General features: G+C 39.1%; 1 protein-coding gene and 1 pseudogene across 1 annotated transcript in view; one reads left to right on the plus strand and one right to left on the minus strand.

Moving 5' to 3' along the window:
• RTN4IP1 (reticulon 4 interacting protein 1) overlaps nucleotides 1–20,174 on the minus strand; it is a 56,331-nt gene that overhangs the window by 25,766 nt on the left and 10,391 nt on the right. The window contains exon 5 of the mRNA XM_055260361.2: nucleotides 3,824–3,872. Within this exon, the coding sequence (XP_055116336.2) occupies nucleotides 3,824–3,872 (49 nt within the window). The remainder of the gene's footprint in view (nucleotides 1–3,823; nucleotides 3,873–20,174) is intronic.
• LOC129477900 (uncharacterized) lies at nucleotides 8,864–8,963 on the plus strand (annotated as a pseudogene).

The following is a 20,174-nucleotide window of genomic DNA, read 5'->3' on the forward strand; positions in this document are numbered from 1 at the left end:
TTCACATCTTGTATTATATTTTTAATGTCTTTTAACTTGCTTTGAAATAGTAGGTGACATTTCAGGCTGTTCTGTAGGCATGTATTCTGATGTGCTTTTATTATAGGGTATGTTATTCTATACCTTATTTTCCCTTTCCTTATAATAGCTTTGTATGGGATTTAACCTTGATGCTTTTATATTACTTTTTAATTTTATTAAAATTTTTTGTTGTGAAATATAATACAAATAAAAGCATACAGAATATAAATATACAGCTTAACAAATTATTACAAAGCAAATATTATTATAACCATTATTCAAAATTAAGAACTAGAATACCACCTGTGCCCCTAAGCCTCCCAATTAAAACCTCCTCAACTCCCTTAAAAAAGTAACTACTAATTGGACCTTTACTGTAACCCTTTTTGCTTTTTTTTTTTTTTTTAAGAAGTTTTACTAAGTAGACACCACCCTTAAACACTACTGCTTAGTTTCACCTGTTCTTGAATGTGATTAAATGAAACCATATAGGATGTACTCTTGCATCTGATTTCTTTTACTCAACATTCGGTCATGATATTCATCCACTTCACTGTGTGTAATTATAGTTTTTTCATGACTGTATAATATTCCAATGTAAGAATATACCACAATTTACTTACTCATTTTACTGTTGATGGTTTCTACAACTAGAAAAACATTTGGGTTTTTCTAGTTGGGGAATTTTAACAGGAATAGCCCTGCTCTGAAATTCTGGTACATATCTTTTGGTAAACACACTTGTATATCTATCTATAGGTTATAATCCTAAAATAGGAATTCTTGTGTTGTCCTCTTTTTTTTTTTAGAAATTTTACAATTTATATTCACATTTAACAGATGCCAAATGGTTTTCTTAAGTGGCTGTATCAATTTATACTCTAACCAGCTGTGTATGATATTTCTCTTTTCTTTTTGCCTCTCTCCCTCTTTTCCTTTCTTCTATTTATTTATGCATTCAACTCATATTTACTGAGCCTCTGGATTGGATTCTGGTTATCAGATGATAAGTTAAAAGAAGTTAAAGTGTGCATCCCAGGAATCCTCGCCTCCTTCACCTAGTTCAGTCAACAGACAGACAGGAAGCCCCCAGCACCATCTGAGTTCTCAAAAAGTCTAAGCTGGGTCTGGGGTGGTCTATAACACCCAAACCTCCCTCCTGGAAAGTAATGTGGCAGAGCCTCTGAGGCTACTCGCTGCCCCCTACTGGGGAAAAGAATCTCTCTCCTCATCCTGAGAGAGGCTTAATCAAGCTCCCTCTTCTAGGAGCCAGTCAGTTACACATCTGACCACAACAGGAGCAGCCACTGGGCCCCATCATTTTCCTGGAGGCTTGGGGAACTTTTGGTTTGTTTTGTTTTATTTGAAGTAAAATTCATATACATCACCATTTTCACAATTTTAAAGTATTTAAAGTATACAGTAGTCTCTAGTACACTCACAATGTTGTGCAACTATCACCACTAATTCCAGAATATTTTAAGCGCCCCAAGAATAAGCCTCACACTCATTAGGTAGTCATTCCCCACTCCCTTCTCCATCTACCCCCAGCCCCTGACAACCACTAATCTGCCTTCTGTCTCTGCAGATTTGCCTGTTCTAAACATATGATATAAATGGAATCATACAATATGTAGGACCTTTTGTTTCTGGATTTTTCTCACTTAGCCTGTTTTGAAGATTCATCCATGCTGTATCATGCATCAATATTTTATTCCTTTTTATGGCTGAATAATATTCCATTATATGTCAATACCACATTTTGTTTATCCATTCATCAATTGATAGACAGAGTTATTTCCACATTTTTTTACTATTATGAATAATACTGCTATGAATATTCATAAGATTAGGCTTAAATGTATGTTTTTATTTCTCTTGGGTATATCCCTAAGAATGGAATTGCTGGGTCATATGGTAATTCTATGTTTAACATTTTGAGGACCCAACAAACTCTCCCACAATGTCTGCACCATTTTAACTTCCCACCAGCAATGTATGAGTGTTCTAATTTATTTACATCTTTGCTAACATTTTTTATTTTCTGTGTTTGCTTTTTATTATAAGACACAGTATCTCACTGTGGTTTGGATTTGCATTTCCCTAATGACTAAAGATATTGACCATCCTTCCATGGACTTAGTGGCCACTTGTATATATTCTTTGGAGAAATGTCAATGCAAGTTCTTTGCTAGTTAAAAACTGTGCTGTCTTTTTGTTGTTGAGTTATAAGAGTTCTTTATATATTCTGGATATTAGACTCTTACCAGATAAATGATATGCAAATATTTTCTTCCATTCTGTGGGTTGTCTTTTCACTTTCTCGATAGTGTCCTTTGACATACAAAAGTTTTTTAATTTTGATGAATCTTTTTCTTTGGTTGCTTGTGCTTTGGGTGTCATACCTAAAAATCTGTTGCCAAACCTACAATTATGAAGATTTTGTCTTATGTTTCCTTCCAAGACTTTTTTTCCCCTTTCCCTGCCTATTCTTCTAAGAGTTTTATGGTTTTAGTTCTTATGTTTAGATCTTTGATCCATTTTGAGCTTTTTGTTTTTGTTTTTTAAGACAGAGTTTCACTCATCACCCAGGCTGGAGTGCAGTGGCATGATCTAGGCTCACTGAAACCTCCGCCTCCCAGGTTCAAGCAATTCTCCTGCCTCAGCCTCCTGAGTAACTGGAATTACAGTCACACGCCACCATGTCCAACTAATTTTTGTATTTTTAGTAGAGACAGGGTTTCACCATGTTGGCCAGGCTGTTCTTGAACTCCCGACCTCAAGTGATCCACTCACCTTGGCCTTCCAAAGTGTAGGGATAACAGGTGTGAACCACTATGCCTAACTTTGAGGGTTTTTTTTTTTTTTAATGTGATGTGAGGTAGGGGCTCAACTTCATTCTTTTGCATGTGGATATCTAGTTGTTCCAGCAGTATTTGTTGAAGGAACTATTCTTTTCTCCATTTAATGGTCTTGCCATTCTTGTCAGAATCAATTGACCACAGAGGTTTATTTCTGGATGCTCAATTCTATTCCACTGATCTATAAGTTCACCCTTATGTTTTGATTACTGTAGCTCTGTAGTAAGTTTGAAATCAGCAAGTGTGAGTCCTCCAACTTCATTCTTTTTCAAGATTGTTTGGCTATTTGGGGTCCCCTGTGATTCCATATGCATTTTAGGATCAACTTGTCCATTTATGAAAAGCAAAAAAAAGCAGTTGCATTTTGATAAGGATTGCACTGAATCTATAAATCACTTTGGGGGAAGTATTGCCATCTTAACGGTATTTTGGCTACTGTATTTCTATACAAATTTTAGAATCAGCTTATCAATTTCTACATTTTGAAGGCTTTTTAGCCTGCAAAAATTTTGATTGGAAACTAGTATTGGTTTTTGACATTGGCTGTTTCCTACTAAATTGCTAACTTCCATCTACCTGCACTGCCGATGATCTTCCTTCTTAAAAGCTTTCCTACATCTGTTATCAAGGACATCCACACACCCACTCATATTAAACTACTAGAAAGCTTAATGCTTCCTTCTACATGAGAATATTTTCCTTACAGTGAGCTATGATTGTGCCACTGCACTCCAGCCTGGGTGACACAGCAAGACTCCATCTCTAAAAAATAATTTTTTCTAATAAAAAAAGAATATTTTCCTCTTACAGAACAAGCTGAAATTACAGTACATTTACCAGACCTACCTTTCTCTCAGCTTTTAAGGAGAAATAATTTATCTTAATTTATAAATTCATGCAAACAAAATCCTCCTATTCACAAGATTAAAAAATGGTTTTACCTGTATAGCAAAAGTACCAACTCCACCTGAAGCGCCTAAGATTAGAACACTGCAATGCAAAGGAAACCACAATTAATGAGAATCTAAAGCAGACGTAACTGGATAAATGTTTTCAACATATAACTGGTTGATAAGATGATAAATAATTCTAAAAGAAAATAAAGTTATTCAGCTTCCCAAGATATATTACACAAGGATTTTTATTTTAGGTTCACCAAGAAACTGCAGTTGCTTAAAATAAAGACATTCTATGAGCTCTGTACCAAGAATATCAAATACCGAAAATACCAATAATTTGTTGGTTTAAGATAACTCAGATGGTCCTTTGTAACATCTGCCTTATAATTTTTCTAGGCTAAAATTGTTAGAGCTTCCTCTATGAGAGGGAGATTTTGGGGCCCTTTTTAATTTGTTATGCTTAGCTGTTCTCTAAGAAAAATCACATTCCTGACTACATTCTCACCAAAGCGAAATAAACATCTTTTGTTCAGACATGTCAAGTTCATCAACTTTCATAAATGAAAATCAATTCCCATCCTCGATGTGGCTTCCTGTTAAAGCAGAGGAATGTGTCCAACCAGCACAACCATCCTCATACTGCATGTTCTTACCATGTTAACTCACAATAGTCTTGAAGACTAGGGTGCTCAGCCTGGATCAGTCAGGGCAGGAGGGTTGGGGCGGGACAAGGGTGAAGGGGTGAGGGGTAGGGTAAGGGATTATGAACTCTCTGAAATTGTGAATTTCCTAAAATAACATGTAAAATTTGTGCGATGATGCATATGCTTATTGACAAGGAAAGGAATCTAGACCTATCATCCATTTCCCAAAGAAGTGTGCAATCCAAAAGAGAATCACAAGTCAAAAAACTGCTTTCCATGCTCTTACATTTTATTCTTAAATTAAGGTAGAGCTTCAGAGAATTGCCTACTTGGACTGGATGGTTTCAAGTCCCAGAAAATTGTTTGTCCTGTACTTTGGTGTCACGCTACTGATCGAGGCTGAGGGACATTATAAAAAGTGACTGTTTGATATCTGATACTGTATTAGCTAAGGGGATAGTGTTGACAGAATTCATGAGAATTCTCTTTATGACAGCTTACAAAAAAACATTTTTCTGAACACTAAGTGGTGGCAGTATCTGTCCTATTTAACATCACCATAAATTGAATAACTGCTAGTGTGGGTCCCTACTGCCTTGGCTGCCGGAAAGTGCAGGGAATTTTGCCACCTATCTCTAGCAAGTACACCAAATCTTGGAACACGCATTCTATCTATAACCTTAACCCTAGTTTCATTTCATTTTTTTCTACCTTGCCCAAATCATAGAAGGCTGTTTGTCACCCTTATTTATAGCTTAACAGTTACTACTAAAATTTCTGAGCCAGTTGTTCCCATTGAAATTAAAACCATTAAATGTAATTAAGACAAGTCTTCCAAATTGTGCTCCTCCTAGAAGGATTTATAATTTCCAAAATTATAAAGACTAGAAGAAATTTTAAAGATCCTGTTAGGGTTCAGAAAACAATACCCCAGAGCATGTCACTTTGACTTGCTGAGTACTTTGAAGTAAGGAAGCAGCCTCAGAACGAAGGTCTCTCTGACCTTCTCTCACCATCCTGGCCACGGTCTCTCATCCCTTCTCTTTGTCTCTCCTGAAGTGCAAAGGGAGGATTTCTCTGAAGCTCCCTCAGAAGGAATGCTATTTTCTTGGGCCCCCTCCCTATAATCTCACCAAACATAGAAGATTAACTCACATGAAAGAAGACTAGAGTAGGTGCCACACCCACAGCCCAGATGAATTTTGTCCTAGGCTACTGTCTGTTCTTTGGGCCCATTCATCTCCCCTCAAAATAATTTGCTCTTCCTCTAAAATTGCCTACATACTCCCCTTCCCTCCACCCTATGAAGAGGGTATGTAGGCATCACCCATTTGGCCCTTCTTTGAGGTTCATACCTTGTGTGACTTCCATGCACCTGCACCTTATTACCTGCCCAGGTCTGCTGCCACCAACACTGACAGTGACCCCACCCCTCCAGTAGTAGAGCTGCCACACTGCCATGCATGCAGTGCAGAGACTAGAGGACCAGTTTACCTGGGGCCCACAACAACCACTGCTGGCCCTCATGCACAATGACCACAGTCCTGAGGACTAGTCCACCCAAAGCCTGCCATCCACACCAGCAGCAGGAATGCCATGTAGCTGGATGTGTCACCTAGTGACCTGAGGACCAGACTGCCTGGCATCCCTATGTCCAACAAAAGTACCCAACAGGCCAAGCGCGGTAGCTCACACCTGTAATCCCAGCACATTGGGAAGCCGAGGCGGGCAGATCATGAGGGCAAGAGATCAAGACCATCCTGGCCAACATGGTGAAACCCCATCTCTACTAAAAATACAAAAAATTAGCCGGGCGTGGTGGCGGGCGCCTGTAGTCCCAGCTACTCGGAGAGGCTGAGGCAGGAGAATGGCGTGAACCTGGGAGGCGGAGCTAGCAGTGAGCCGAGATTGCGCCACTGCACTCCAGCCTGGGCAACAGAGCGAGACTCCGTCTCAAGAAAAAAAAAAAAAAAAAAAAAAAAATTAGCTGGGTGTGGTGGCACACGCCTGTAGTCCCAGGAGTCTGAGGTAGGAGAATCATTTGAACCCAAGAGGTGGAGGTTGCAGTGAGCTGAGATGGCACCACCACACTCCAGCCTGGCAAGAGAGTGAGACCCTGTCTCAAAAAAAAAAAAAAAAAAAAAGGTGCCTAACAGCCTCCACAAACTACAGCGTAAGCCACTGAGGAATTACTGACACCACTGAGGAATTACTGACACCACTGATAGTGATTACAGCCAAAGAAATCATACAAAGACACTGCATGCAGTGGCTCATGCCTGTAATCCCAGCACTTTGAGAGGCCGAGGTGGGCAGATCACGAGGTCAGGAGATCGAGACCATCCTGGCTAACATGGTGAAATCCTGTCTCTACTAAAAAAATACAAAAAAATTAGCCAGGCGTGGTGGCAGGCACCTGTAGTCCCAGCTACTTGGGAGGCTGAGGCAGAAGAATGTCATGAACCCAGGAGGCAGAGGTTGCAGTGAGCTGAGATCGTGCCACTGCACTCCAGCCTGGGTGACAGAGCGAGACTCTGTCTCAAAAAAAAAAAAAAAAAAAAAGAAATCATACAGAGACTACACTACTGTGCTCACCCAGGAACAAAGCCAAAGCACTCTACTCAAACAACACAACAGATACATCTATAGGAAAAAGTACTGGAAGTACTAGCCAGAGCAATTAGGCAAGAGAAAGAAATAAAAGGCATCCAAATTGGAAAAGAGGATGTCAAATTGTCCCTCTTTGCAGATGACATGATCTTACATATAGAAAAAGTAAAAGATTCCACCAAAAACCTCTTAGAATTGATAAACAGATTCATTAAAGTAGCACAAAATCAACACACAAAAATCAGTAGCAGCCAGGAGCAGTGGCTCACGCCTGTAATCCCAACACTTCAGGAGGCTAAGGCAGGCAGATCGCTTGAGTCCAGGAGTTCAAGACCAGCCTGGCCAACATAGCAAAACCCATCTCTACTAAATACAAAAATTAGCTGGGCATGGTGGCACACGCCTGTAGTCACAGCTATTTGGGAGGCTGAGGTGGAAGGATCACTTGAGCCCAGGAAGGCGGCGGTTGCAGTGAGCTAAGACTGCACCACTGCCCTCTAGCCTGGGTTACAGAGCAAGACTCTGTCTCCAAAAAGAAATTTTTTAAAATAAATAAATATAAATAAAAATTTAAAAATCAGTAGCATTTCTATATACCAACAATGAACTAGCTGAAAAAGAAATCAATTTCATTTACAATAGCTACAAAAAAACCACTTAGGAATAAATTTAACCAAGGAGGTAAAAGATTTATATAATGAAAACTAGAAACACTGATAAAAGAAATCAAAGAGGGCTAGGCACGGTGGCTCACACCTCTAATCCCAGCACTTTGGGATGCCAAGTGGGGGAGGATCGCTTGAGCTCAGGAGTTCAAGACCAGCCTATCTCAAAAAAATACATATAAATTAAATAAATAAATAGAAGAGAGCACAAAAAAATGGACATCCTATGCTCATGGATTGGAAAAATAAATGTTGTTAAAATGACCAAACCACCCAAAGCAATCTATAGACTTAATTCAAGCCTCATCAAAATATCAATGACATTCTTCACAAAAATTTTTTAAATCCTAAAATTTGCATGGAACCACAAAAGACCTTGAATAACCAAAACAATATGCGCAAAAATAAAAAAGCAGAAGGCATCACCCTACCTGACTTCAAACTATACCACAAAGCTACAGTAACCAAAACAACATGGTACTGGTATAAAAACAAACACATAGACCAATGGAACAGAATAAAGAACCCAGAAATAAATCAACCTATTTATAGCCAACTGATTTACAACAAAGGCAACAAGAATTGATGTTGGTGAGAGGATAATTTCTTCAATAAATGGTGCTGGGAAAATTGGATATCCATATGCAGAAAAATGGAAACTAGATGCCCATCTCTCACCATATATAAAAACCAACTCAAAATGAATTAAAGACTTAAACATAAGACCCAAAACAAAACTATTAGAAGAAAGCATATGGGAATATAGGCAAATATGATATAGGTAAGACTTCAAAAGCACAGGCAGCAAAAACATTAATAAATAGGACTATATCAAACTCAAAAACTCTGTACAGCAAATGAAACAACCAATGAAGAGACAACCTATAGAATGGGAGAAAGTATATTCAAACTCTACAACCAACAAGGGACTACTACCCAGAATATATAAGGAATTCAAAAAACTCAACAACAAATAAAAACTAGTAATCCAATTAAAAACATGCAAAGGGTCTGAATAGACATTTCTCAAAAAGAGAAAAATGATCAAGCATAGGCAAAAAATGCTGTACATCACTAATAATCAGGGAAATGCAAATTAAAACCACAATGAGATCTCTCACCCTAGTTAGAATGGTTATTACCAAAAAGACAAAAAACAGGGCTTGCTTAGGCAGCACATATACTAAAATTGGAATGACACAAAGATTAGCATTGTCCCTGAGCAAGAATGACATGCAAATTTGTGAAGTGTTCCATATAGAAAAAAGACAAAAAAAAAAAATAAATTTTGGAAAAGATGCAGAGAAAAGGGGACTCTTATACACCTTTGGTGGGAATATAAGTTAATATAGCCAATATGGAAAACGGTATGAAGCTTTTCCTAAAAGTAAAACTATCATAAGATCCAGCAATCCTACTACTGAGTATTTATCCAGAGGAAGGAGAATCAGTCATATCAAAGAGATATCTGCATTCCCACGTTTAATACAACACTATTTGCAATAGCCAAGATATGGAATCAACTTAAATGTCCATTAACAGATAAACAGGTAAAGAAAATGTGGTATATATACACAACGTAATACTATTCAGCCATAAAAAAGAAAGAATGAAATTCTGTCATTTGTGGCAACAGGGATGAGCCTGGAGGACATTATGTTAAGTGAAATAAGTCAGGCACAAGAATATAAATACCACGTTTTCACTCAAGGGGGAGCTAGACAAGGTTGAGGTCACAGAAGCAGGGAGTAGAACTGTGGTTTATCAGTCGCTGGGAAGGGTAGCAGGGAGGGAAGAACAGGGTGAGGTTGGTAAACAAATACAAAATTACAGCTAGATAGGAAGAATAAGTTCTAGTACTCTATAGCACTACAGGGTGAATACAGTTAATAATTATTGTATACTTTCAAAAAACTAAGAGAGGATTTTTAATGTTCCCAACACAAGGAAATAATCAATGTTTGACTTGAAGGATATGCTGATTGTTCTGATTTGATCATTACACATGGTATCCATGTATTGAAATATCACACTATGCCCCATAAATGTGTACAATTATTACATATCAATATTAAAAGGAAATAAATGTGTATAACTTTTCTCCTATTAATCTATTATCAGTTTATTTCAGCAGACTCAGTTATAGAACCTTCAGACGGCAGAGGTAAATTGCCCTGACAATTCAAACATAGCTTTAGTACTTCCTACATGAGGGAAAAAAGTATGAAAAGTGCTTCAAAAATACATTCAAAAATTAATTCCATGAAATATTTCACCCTCTTACTTCTGTCCATTCTTATAGAAGTGTTGCTAGTCAAATTCTCATTTAAGTTCCTCACAATGTATTACCTGCGCTCTCCAACTTTTCCTCTCACTATTTCCTGAATGGAACTCTTTTCCTCTGAGATCCTGTTCCCCTCATTCTTCCCCCTACATTGCACACACACTGGCCCATTCCTCCAGGCTCTAGAATGCTATAATTACCTGCTGAGGTCTCCCTCCCCTTGAAGGCCCAAGTCCCAGTTTTCCTCTACAATACCCTTAACATAGCCTGGAACCTGTTATCTATGCCACACATCCTTCTTCCCAACCTATTCTGCAAGCTCTTAAGGTCAGAGACCTCATATTATGCCCTGCACTGGCCACAGTGCCCTGGATGTAGCAGATGCCTGATCAAAGTTTCTTGACTTTCAAAATCATCCATGGCCAGACATGGCTTATGCCTGTAATCCGGCACTCTGGGAGGCTGAGGCGGGAGGATTGCTTGAGCCCAGGAGTTGAAGATCAGCCTGGGCAACATCATGAGATCACACCTCTACAAAAAAATAAAAAATAACCTAGGTATGGTGGTGCTGAGGTGGGAGGATGGTTTGAGACCAGGAGTTTGAGGCTGCAGTGAGCTATGATTGTGCCACTGTACTCTAGCCTGGGTGACAGAGTGAGACCTTGTTTCTAAAAAAAGAAATCATCCAATCACCATTATGTCCTACAGTCAAGGCAACAATTGCTACTGCCTCAAGTGAGGGGATCGCCTGGCTACTTGAAAGACTGCATTCAAGTTTCTTCCAGTAAAGAAAAGCTTGAAAATAATTTCTAATTCTCTCTCTGTGAATGCTGGATACTAAATATAATGGCTACTTCAGGATCCAACTGCCAAATACATCTCCAACCTCATTATTGTCAGTTCATCTCTTCCCTATAACTCTTGATCCAAAGCAACTTCATTCCCTCAAATAAAAAAGCAAAACTGTGTTTCACAGCAGGGCTTAGCAGGATGGTTCTGCAATAGCAGCTTCAGTTCCTTGTGCTGCCACCTGATGGCGACCCCAAGTGCAAAAGCAGCAAGGAGCAGGTCCAGTGAATGAAGCGCTGTTAGCTTGTAAAGGAGGCCTGAGGACACATCGTTTTCTGGTCCTGTAAACTCCACATTTTGTGCAGGTTTCAACCATATCTTTCTTCAAAGTCCCCAAAAAGAGAGTAGGCAAAATAAATTTTTTTTTTTGAGACGGAGTCTCGCTCCGTCGCCCAGGCTGGAGTGCAATGGTGCAATCTCAGCTCACTGCAACCTCTGCCTCCCGTGTTCAAGGGATTCTCCTGACTCAGCCTCCTGAGTATCTGGGACTACAGGCGCCCACCACCACACTTGGCTAATTTTTTTGTATATTTAGTAGAGATGGCGTTTCACCATGTTGGCCAGGCTGGTCTCGAACTCCTGACCTCAGGCAATCCACCCACCTCAGCCTCCCAAAGTGCTGGGATTACAGGCGTGAGCCACCGTGCCCGGCGGCAAAATAAATTTTCAAGCCAACAATAAGCCGGTCGGTCTTCTAAAGTCTGAAGTCTTGTGGCTCAACTAATTATTCTTGTTGTATTCATCACAGCACGTTCAATGCAAAGGGAAGTAACTGCTGTTGCTGACCTCCCAATGGCCCTTCACTTAAGTCCTACACAGTGGGAATACTTTTTACCTAGCTTGCTGTAATGGCCACACTATATATTCGAATCTCACTGAAGTAGAAGCCTATTTGTGATAGTGAAGAAACGTGTGCTGTATTTGTTGGTTTATATAAAGTGTACAGAAATACTCTACTTGAAAAAAGCACTGTTATTCAAAATCCCCAAGGTTTTTAATTGCATGGTTCTATTACTTCTTAAGTACACATATAGAGCTTCTTTGGAAGTCAGAGGGGATTGTACTAGTGACAGATATTTTTTAAATATGGGGAAAATATGAATAAGTATTACACTACTCAGGCATTCTTAAACCCTAAAATCTAACTTGCTCTGTCCTTTTTGCCTAATCTCTGAATTCTCCCTAAACATACATTAAGGCACTGAAGCAATGTTGGCTTCTTTCCCACGACTGTGTCACTTTTTATTTGGCATTTGGGCACCTAAGCCCTCTACAATCACAGTTTTCAGTATTGTAATCTTATGAGGTAGGGCACCAACCCCTTAGCTGCCTTACAAAAAAAAAAACAAAAAACAAAAAAAAAACCCCACAAAACATGCTACAAAACAGCAAGACATCCAGAAGTAGAAAATCATCTTCAAGTTTCTATATTCTGACTTGATCCCAAAAATCTTTGAATGCCAGGGCTGGGTATCTAGAGTCCCAGGTTCAGGTCTCAACTCTCTCTCTAATGGAATCCCTGGCCCTCAGATTTGTCACCTACAAAATGATGACGACAGAAGTGTACTCTGGGAGTCGATGAAAAAGAACAGGTGCTTTCCATGTAATTTAAGCTTATATTTTGTTTCTCCACCTTTGAAACAGACATATATGGCCTTCACGACTGCCCCAGATTTATGGTGAAAAAAAGCCACATTATAAGATTAGTGTTATCCATTAAATCCTAATGACTTATGAACAAAGAAGATTTAAATATGGTGAAATCAACCATCAGTAGAAACAAATGGTTTTAAGAAATAAGGATTATGCTGAAAATGTATCTCATCTTTCACCTTCACAAACTACTTTTTTTCTCAGCCTTGTGGAGGTTCTGAAACACACACGACTTTTAAATCGGGGGGAAAATAGATAAAAGAGAGCAAAGTATCTTAGCATAATATGCCAGGTTTACTGTCTTAAAGTGAGTGAGAAACTTAATCTGAATAAGTGGAAAAATATAGCTACAAAACAAATCAACCAAAGGAGACCAAGAGAGCCTAGATTTATGTGTCCTCTTCTTCTAAGCCTCTGTAATTCATGTTGACATTCCCCAATTTACAGAAGAGTTTGCGTGTGAATTAAATGTTTAGAAAGTTAAACACATTTTCCCAAGAAAACAAAGCTATTTATATATCTTGGTAAGGTGTCCAGGGTAAGTCATTTATGAAGACTTAGTTAACCCATAATCAATGAAGAACTTTATACACAGGATAACAATGGCTTTGTTGTCTGAAGTGTATTCAGAATTTCAACCAAGGGTACTGGGAATGTATCCCCCCAAATGGGATAGGCAGTGGAAACCATCCCAAATCACTGGTTCCTTCAATCTTATACAGAAGCAGATAGAGGGAATAAATGCTTGTGATGGGCAGGGCATGGTGGCTCACACCTGTAATCCCAGCACTTTGGGAGGCCAAGGCAGGTGGATCACCTGAGGTCAGGTGTTCGAGACCAGCCTGGCCAACATGGCGAAACCCCGTCTCTACTAAAAATATAAAAATTAGCCAGGCATGATGGCGGACACCTATAATCCCAGCTACTTGGGAGGCTGAGGCAGGAGAACCATTTGAACCTGGGAGGTGAAGGTTGCAGTGAACCGAGATCACGCCACTGCACTCCAACCTGGGCGACAGAGCAAGACTTCGTCTAAAAAAAAAAAAGAAAAGAAAAGCTTGTGATGGTGACAATAGGGCATAAGACAGAGAGAAGTAGTGAGGTCACAGGATTTACCATGGAGCCAATGAAGCCGAAGCCCTTCACTTACACAGGGCCCAGAGAGGAGCCCCAGCAATATTTTGCATAGACAGGTTAGATATGAGTTCTATATTTCTTTTCAAATAATATGTCAGTATGTTCAATTCTTTGCCTTCTACTTTTAAACTTCCTCATAAAGCAACCTTTTACAATTACCTACTCCACCCTAACTCATTCTGATCAGCTGCTCCACCCTGACTCATTCCAATCAGCTGCTCCTCCCTGACTCATTCCAATCACCTGCTCCTCCCTGACTCATTCCAATCACCTGCTCTACCCTAACTCATTCCATCATCTACTCCACCCTAACTCATTCCGATTACCTGCTACCTGCTCTGCCCTGACTCCCGCCAAAGCACTCACCCCGTCATTCTCTTTAAATTAGCCAATCGGAATTAGTTTATTCTGTGCGGTCTAACCCTAGCCAATAGGGGAATGAAAGAGCAGCAGGGGCCACGTGCATCAGGGATAAGAACCCCTTCCCCTCCCTTGTCCAAATGTGTGCTCGCCATTGTTCCATCTGTAAGGATGCACCCTTCTATATAGAAGTAACTGGCCTTGCTGAGAATTAAAAAGAAAATTTTATATTTGAGTGCTATTTCTTTTTGTGGCACCGAAACTTTATATGTAACAGACATATGTTTTTGTAAAATTTGTAAAAGATATGCTAACCACAATCAGTTAAGATTGGTCTTTTTTCACTCATCAGTCTTGCTTTTTTCTCAGGTGATACTAGATTTGGCTAAAGGGAAGTTGATTGGAAATATACTTGTTTGGGGTTTAGTGGAAAATACTGATGTGGTTTGTAGTCACTTCTGTGTAGAGTTAAGTTATCCCTAGCTGTCCTAGTTTAAGAAATGCCTTCCAGGGATTTCTTCCTACCTCTCACAAAGTCAACTCACCTAAGCCACATGACATTTCCTTAAGGCTGTGTATCACTGCACCCAGCACAGGGTCATGTGAGTAGTGAAGGAGAAAGAAAGTTAAACAAGGTTTGAAATGTACAACGCCAGAAGCTAGTCTGTGGAAAATTCCTCCAATTAAAAAAATGTAAGAATTTACAAGACACTATATGGAAGAGGTTAACAACCAACTAATCAGGATTGTTCATTAAAATACAACAGTATTTTAGGCTTATTCACTACACAAGAAAACGTGAAATGCCTTGAAATCTGTAAACCAAAAATAAAATTCTAAGGCCCCAGCCATCTGAATGGACTCCTCTTCTTGGCCAAGGACATTCCAGAGTTGCCTGAAAATCTAGTTCTGCTCATGATGGGAGAGGAGGTTGCAGGCCTCATTATACCCCTGCAGCATTAACATCAACACAGACCTTCAATCTGATAGCAAACATTTACAGTCTATTCTCTCTAAAGCTGGCTACTTGGAGGCTTCATCTGCACGACAAAACCTAGGTCTCTACAACCCCTTATCTTAACCCAGACATTCCATTCCACTTATAATAAATCTTTCAACCAACTGCCAATCAGAAAATGTTTAAATCTACCTATCACCTGGAAGCCCACCCCTCTTCAAGAGGTCTCACCTTTCAAGATCAGACCAATGTAAATCTTATGTGTATTGAGGGATGTATTGTCTTCCAAAAATATATAAAAGCAAGTTGCACCCTGACCACCTTGGGTGCATGTCATCCTGAGGCTGTGTCACAGGCATGTCCTTAACCTTGCCAAAATAAACTTTCTAAATTGACTGAGACCTGTTTAAGATATTTTGGGTTCACAAATCTTATAGCTCGTATATAAAAGGAGCTTGGAAGACATCGTTCCAAATTTGACAACAATCTTACATTTTACACAACATGAACAATAATGAGTAGTGCTGAGGAAGGTGAGAGAGCACGGTTTACGAACAATGTCAGGTTTTGGCTTAGGGTAAACCACAATTAACTGACATTAGGATTACAGAGGAAGAGTTGGGATGGTAGTTGGTAAGTGTTGTTTTGCTCAAGTTGAGTTTGAGATATAAAGAGAACATCTAACTGGAACTCAGTAAGAGGACAGAGTTAGAAATACAGATCTGCAAGTTACCAAACTATAAGTAGAAGCTGGGAGTAGATGAGATAACCCTGGGAAACAAAAGGAAGAATACAGTGGAATACTGGGAAAACAGCACATTTAAAGGGCTGGAGGAAGAAGTGGGGGCTTCTAAAAATGACAAGAAATGGTCAACAACAAAAAAAGAAAACTTAAAAGTCTTAATGTCCCTGAAACCATACAAAAAGTAAGTATTTAGGAAGTGGTCAACAATGCCAGATACTTCAGAGAGGTCAAATTAAAATAAAAACTGAAAAATGTCTTTGGGCTTGGCAACTTAAGTCACTTAAGTTAGCTACGACCCCAGTGAGGGCAGGTGCAATTGAAAGGCAAGGCTAGACGCTAGATTACAGTCCATTGAAGAGTAAATGACTTCTAAACCTCACGAGATAGTTAACCTAGTCACTTAGAAAGCTATTGTATAAAACACAAATGTCCAGGAGTGAGGTTTCTGCTATTCTTTTAAGTGCCCACTGCCCCCGCCCCCCTACCCAGGACTCCCTGGAAAATAGACCCTGAAGCAAAGGAAGATTGATTTCCATCACACTGACCAAGCCAGGGCCTCCACTCTCACTCTCCTTGCCTCCTCAACCCCATACTTTGTTTATGCAAGAAAACAGCTGGGGTTTCTTTCTACTTCCCCTTACCCCCCTAACAATACAACCCAGTCAGGTGCAAATGAAAACTTAAAGTCCAAAAGGGTAATGGGCTTGGGGAGTGGGAAGAAACAGGTGGTGGTGGGGTGAAGAAAAGGCCTTAGAATGCATTTGAAAGAAGAAGGCTGTCATTTTAATTTTAATATAAGCATATTGGTAGGGAATAAACCCAACGTTTTTAAGTCTGGGCCTAATTCTATAATTCTATAACAGAATTAATCAGACACCTAATTTACACTTACATGACAAAATTTTACTGCCATAAAACCTAATATCAAAAAAAAAGTATTCCTAAATTCACTTCATTGAGTTGCAAGTATACACAATTTAAAAGTGAAATTTATTTTGTGGAGGAGGAATAGTTCAATTCCTAACACTGTTGCCCACGATGGAGTGCAGTGGCACGATATCGGCTCACTGTAACCTCCACCTCCCGTGTTCAAGCAATCCTCCTGCCTCAGCCTCCCAAGTAGCTGGGACTACAGGCATGCAACACTACACCTAACACCTTTTAATACTTCTGTCAAACAGAGTGAAGTACAACTTTCCCAGCAAGACATGAATTTCAGGCAGAGCATGAAATATTCAAGTGCACCCATGACACTTCCAATAAATAAAATCATCAAATCTTACCATATTCAAAAAATATCCGGTTGTAACAACTTTTTAAAAAAATTTCTACTTATCTTGAGAGCCCTAAGTTATCTATGTGTTCCTACTGAACAAATCATGAAGAAACTATAGATGGGCTGATAAAAAGGAAATAATTTTCACTTGACATTTTCTTTTTCTTTTTTTTTTGTTTTGAGATGGAGTCTTGCTCTGTCACCAGGCTGGAGTACCGTGGTGCAATCTCAGCTCACTACAACCTCCGACTCTGTGGTTCAAATGATTCTCCTGCCTCAGGCTCCCGAGTAGCTTGAACTACATGTGTGTGCCACCACGTCCAGCTAATTTTTGTATTTTTAGTAGTGACGGGGTTTCACCATGTTGGCCAGGATGGTCTTGATCTCCTGACCTCGTGATCCACCCACCTCGACCTCCCAAAGTGCTGGGATTACAGGCATGAGCCACCACGCCCGGCCTCACTTGACATTTTCTAATGATATCAATGTGTGGACAAAATGACAGTATTATATGACATCAAGAATAAACTATTTCCTTGGTTAACTGACACTGAGCTGCTGCAGAAAAGTAACTACAGAACAAAAGGGAAAAAAGGCAAACATCATCGAACCCTAGAAAGATTTGTCCTAATTTCAAATAAGCTGTTTGCTATAAAGAAATCCTGTAAAATCTTCCAAGGTGCTGATAGGTGTTTTTGTCATTAATTTTTTTTTACTTAATTGATTAGAAAAAAAGACAATGCATCTTTGATAACAAACACTGATCTGCTTTGTGCAGACTAAGGCATGCCTTAATGCCAATAGCTAACAGAAAAAGAAGTCATTGCTTAGCATATTGAAGCCAAAATATGCTCCATCAATCACAATGAATAGTCGAATGGAAAATCCACTTTGGACACTGGAACTTCTGAGTTTAGGTACAATAAAATCTCATTATAGAATTTCTTCATTAAAAGTATTTTTTACAGTATTTTAAGGTGCTCACATCTCTCATGTGACTCTCACAAATAAGCAGTTAAAAGAGGAAGGCCATTATTATAACCCATGTGTAGTAATTTCAGTAAACTGAAATTTCTGAGAGCAGCAAGTACCAAGTGCTATGGTCTGAATGTTTGTAATGTTTGTGTCCCACCAAAATTCGTATGTTGAAATCCTAACCCCCAGGGTGATGGTATTAGCATCAGGTGGGGTGATTAGGTCATGCAAGCAGAACCCTCATGAATGGGATTTGTGCTCTTACAAGAAAGAGACCCCAGAGATATCCTCACCCCTTCCAGAATATGAGGACAAGCGAGAAAGGTGTGTCTCCTCACCAGACACAAAACCTGATGTCACCTTGATCTCAGGCTTCCCAGCCTCCACAACTGTAAGAAATAAATTTCTCTTGTTTTTAAGCCACCAGTTTATGGTATTTTGTCATAATAGCCTGAACGGACTAAGCAAGGTCTCACTGTGCTCACTGAGTCCCTCAGGACAAATGCGTCCTACAGGTCACAACATGTGAATGCAGCAGAAGTCCATGATGTGAATTATTGAGACTCTTTGCGATGGGTTTCACTCTAGATTGGTTAACATTGGCTAAATCAATAAACAGACCCAACTCAATATAACATATCATCACCTAATAAGGTCTAAAACCTTCCATTTCTCAAAGCTCTCCTCAAAACCTACACTGTCCTATACTCATAAACTCAGAGGAAACCACAAAGAGACCATAAATAAATAGCATGTGGTCACCTGGTTAGTTAATGGCAGAACAGGACCCAGGGCTCCAACTTCCCAGTTCCAGGCCATTGTTGCTTAAACAGAAAATAACAGAGTACCAAAGAATTACCCACAAAGCCAACAACAAACTGAGGACTCACACCAATGTCTCTGAGAAGAGATAGATCTTTGTCTCTAAATTTTTTAATTTTTCTTATCTTCTAAATTGTTTTTTACAGTATATTGAAAGTATGTCCACAGAGACCTGAACCAGTAAAAGAAATGAGAGCTCTCTAACAATAGTGCACTAAGTCATGCAGGCATAGAAAACAATGTTTTTAAAGGAAAAAACAAAACAATAAAACCAATGCTGTTGCAGAGTCTACAATTGCAATACAGGTCTAAAAATCTTTAATAAGGTTTTTGCAAGGTTATTAACTAAGAGAAACCATTAGAAAAATCTATGTGGTCAAAACTAATTTAATTTAAACAAAGTGTTGACCAAAATGGCAACTTCAAGAAAGATAAGCCACAATAGCTTAAAAAGTAAACAGGGTTGACCTTTAGAATAAATATTTACCTTGAATTCTCAGATAAAGGGTAGCACCTCATTAGATGAATAGCTTTCACAAGCTTTCAAAAATACAGCTATTAAACTTTCATTAAATTTAATGCTCTATCACCAAACACATTAAATGTAAAGTGCAATGTTTCATAACAATAGAACAGAATCACACAGACTTTAGTTATGTCACCAGCACAATCCTTAGTAATGAAAAAAAACTAGGTTATTTTAATTTATTATAGTTTGACCTACAGCTCTTTCCTTCCTTACAATTGTTAAATGGTTCTTAGTATCTAGTTTTCTCCACATCAGTTTTCTCTATGATGGCAACTTTCTAAAATACAAAGAACCCCATAATATCCTTGCTAAAACAGTAGCCACCATTTACTGAGTGCCTCCCACGTGCCATAAACTGTGTCACCAGTTTAATGTGCATTACCTCATATAACCTTCAAAACAAAACTCATTAAAAAGTGAGTGAGTGGGTCACCCAGCTGGAAAGCAACAGAATCTACATATAAACTCAAGTACATCTGAGACATTTCTGGTCACCATGTTGCTGCTAACCCAAATGAGTACACGCTCAAGGCATTGGGGAATCAGAATTGACCTAATGGATATTAGGCATTGAGACTGAGAGAACTTAAGAATATTCAATAGTTGTGCAGTCTCTTTATAGAAATATGCAAGTGTGAGAATAACTCCTGGGAGAGGTAGGGAAAAAACATCTTCACCTTGACATCATTCTTTAGAAACCGTATGGGATGATTCTTAACCTTTTTAGGAATTTCATCAAAAAAAGATATGGATCTTCTTCCTAGAGAATCACATATAAAATTTTGCATTATTTTAGAAGGTTCTGACTCCTAAAGTCCATTCCATCCACACATCTCAGTTAAAAAATTCCCAAGTGATTGGGCTGAGAATCCACAGAATGAAGCTA

This window comes from Symphalangus syndactylus, chromosome 2 (assembly GCF_028878055.3).
Source record: "Symphalangus syndactylus isolate Jambi chromosome 2, NHGRI_mSymSyn1-v2.1_pri, whole genome shotgun sequence".
NCBI lineage: Eukaryota > Metazoa > Chordata > Mammalia > Primates > Hylobatidae > Symphalangus > Symphalangus syndactylus.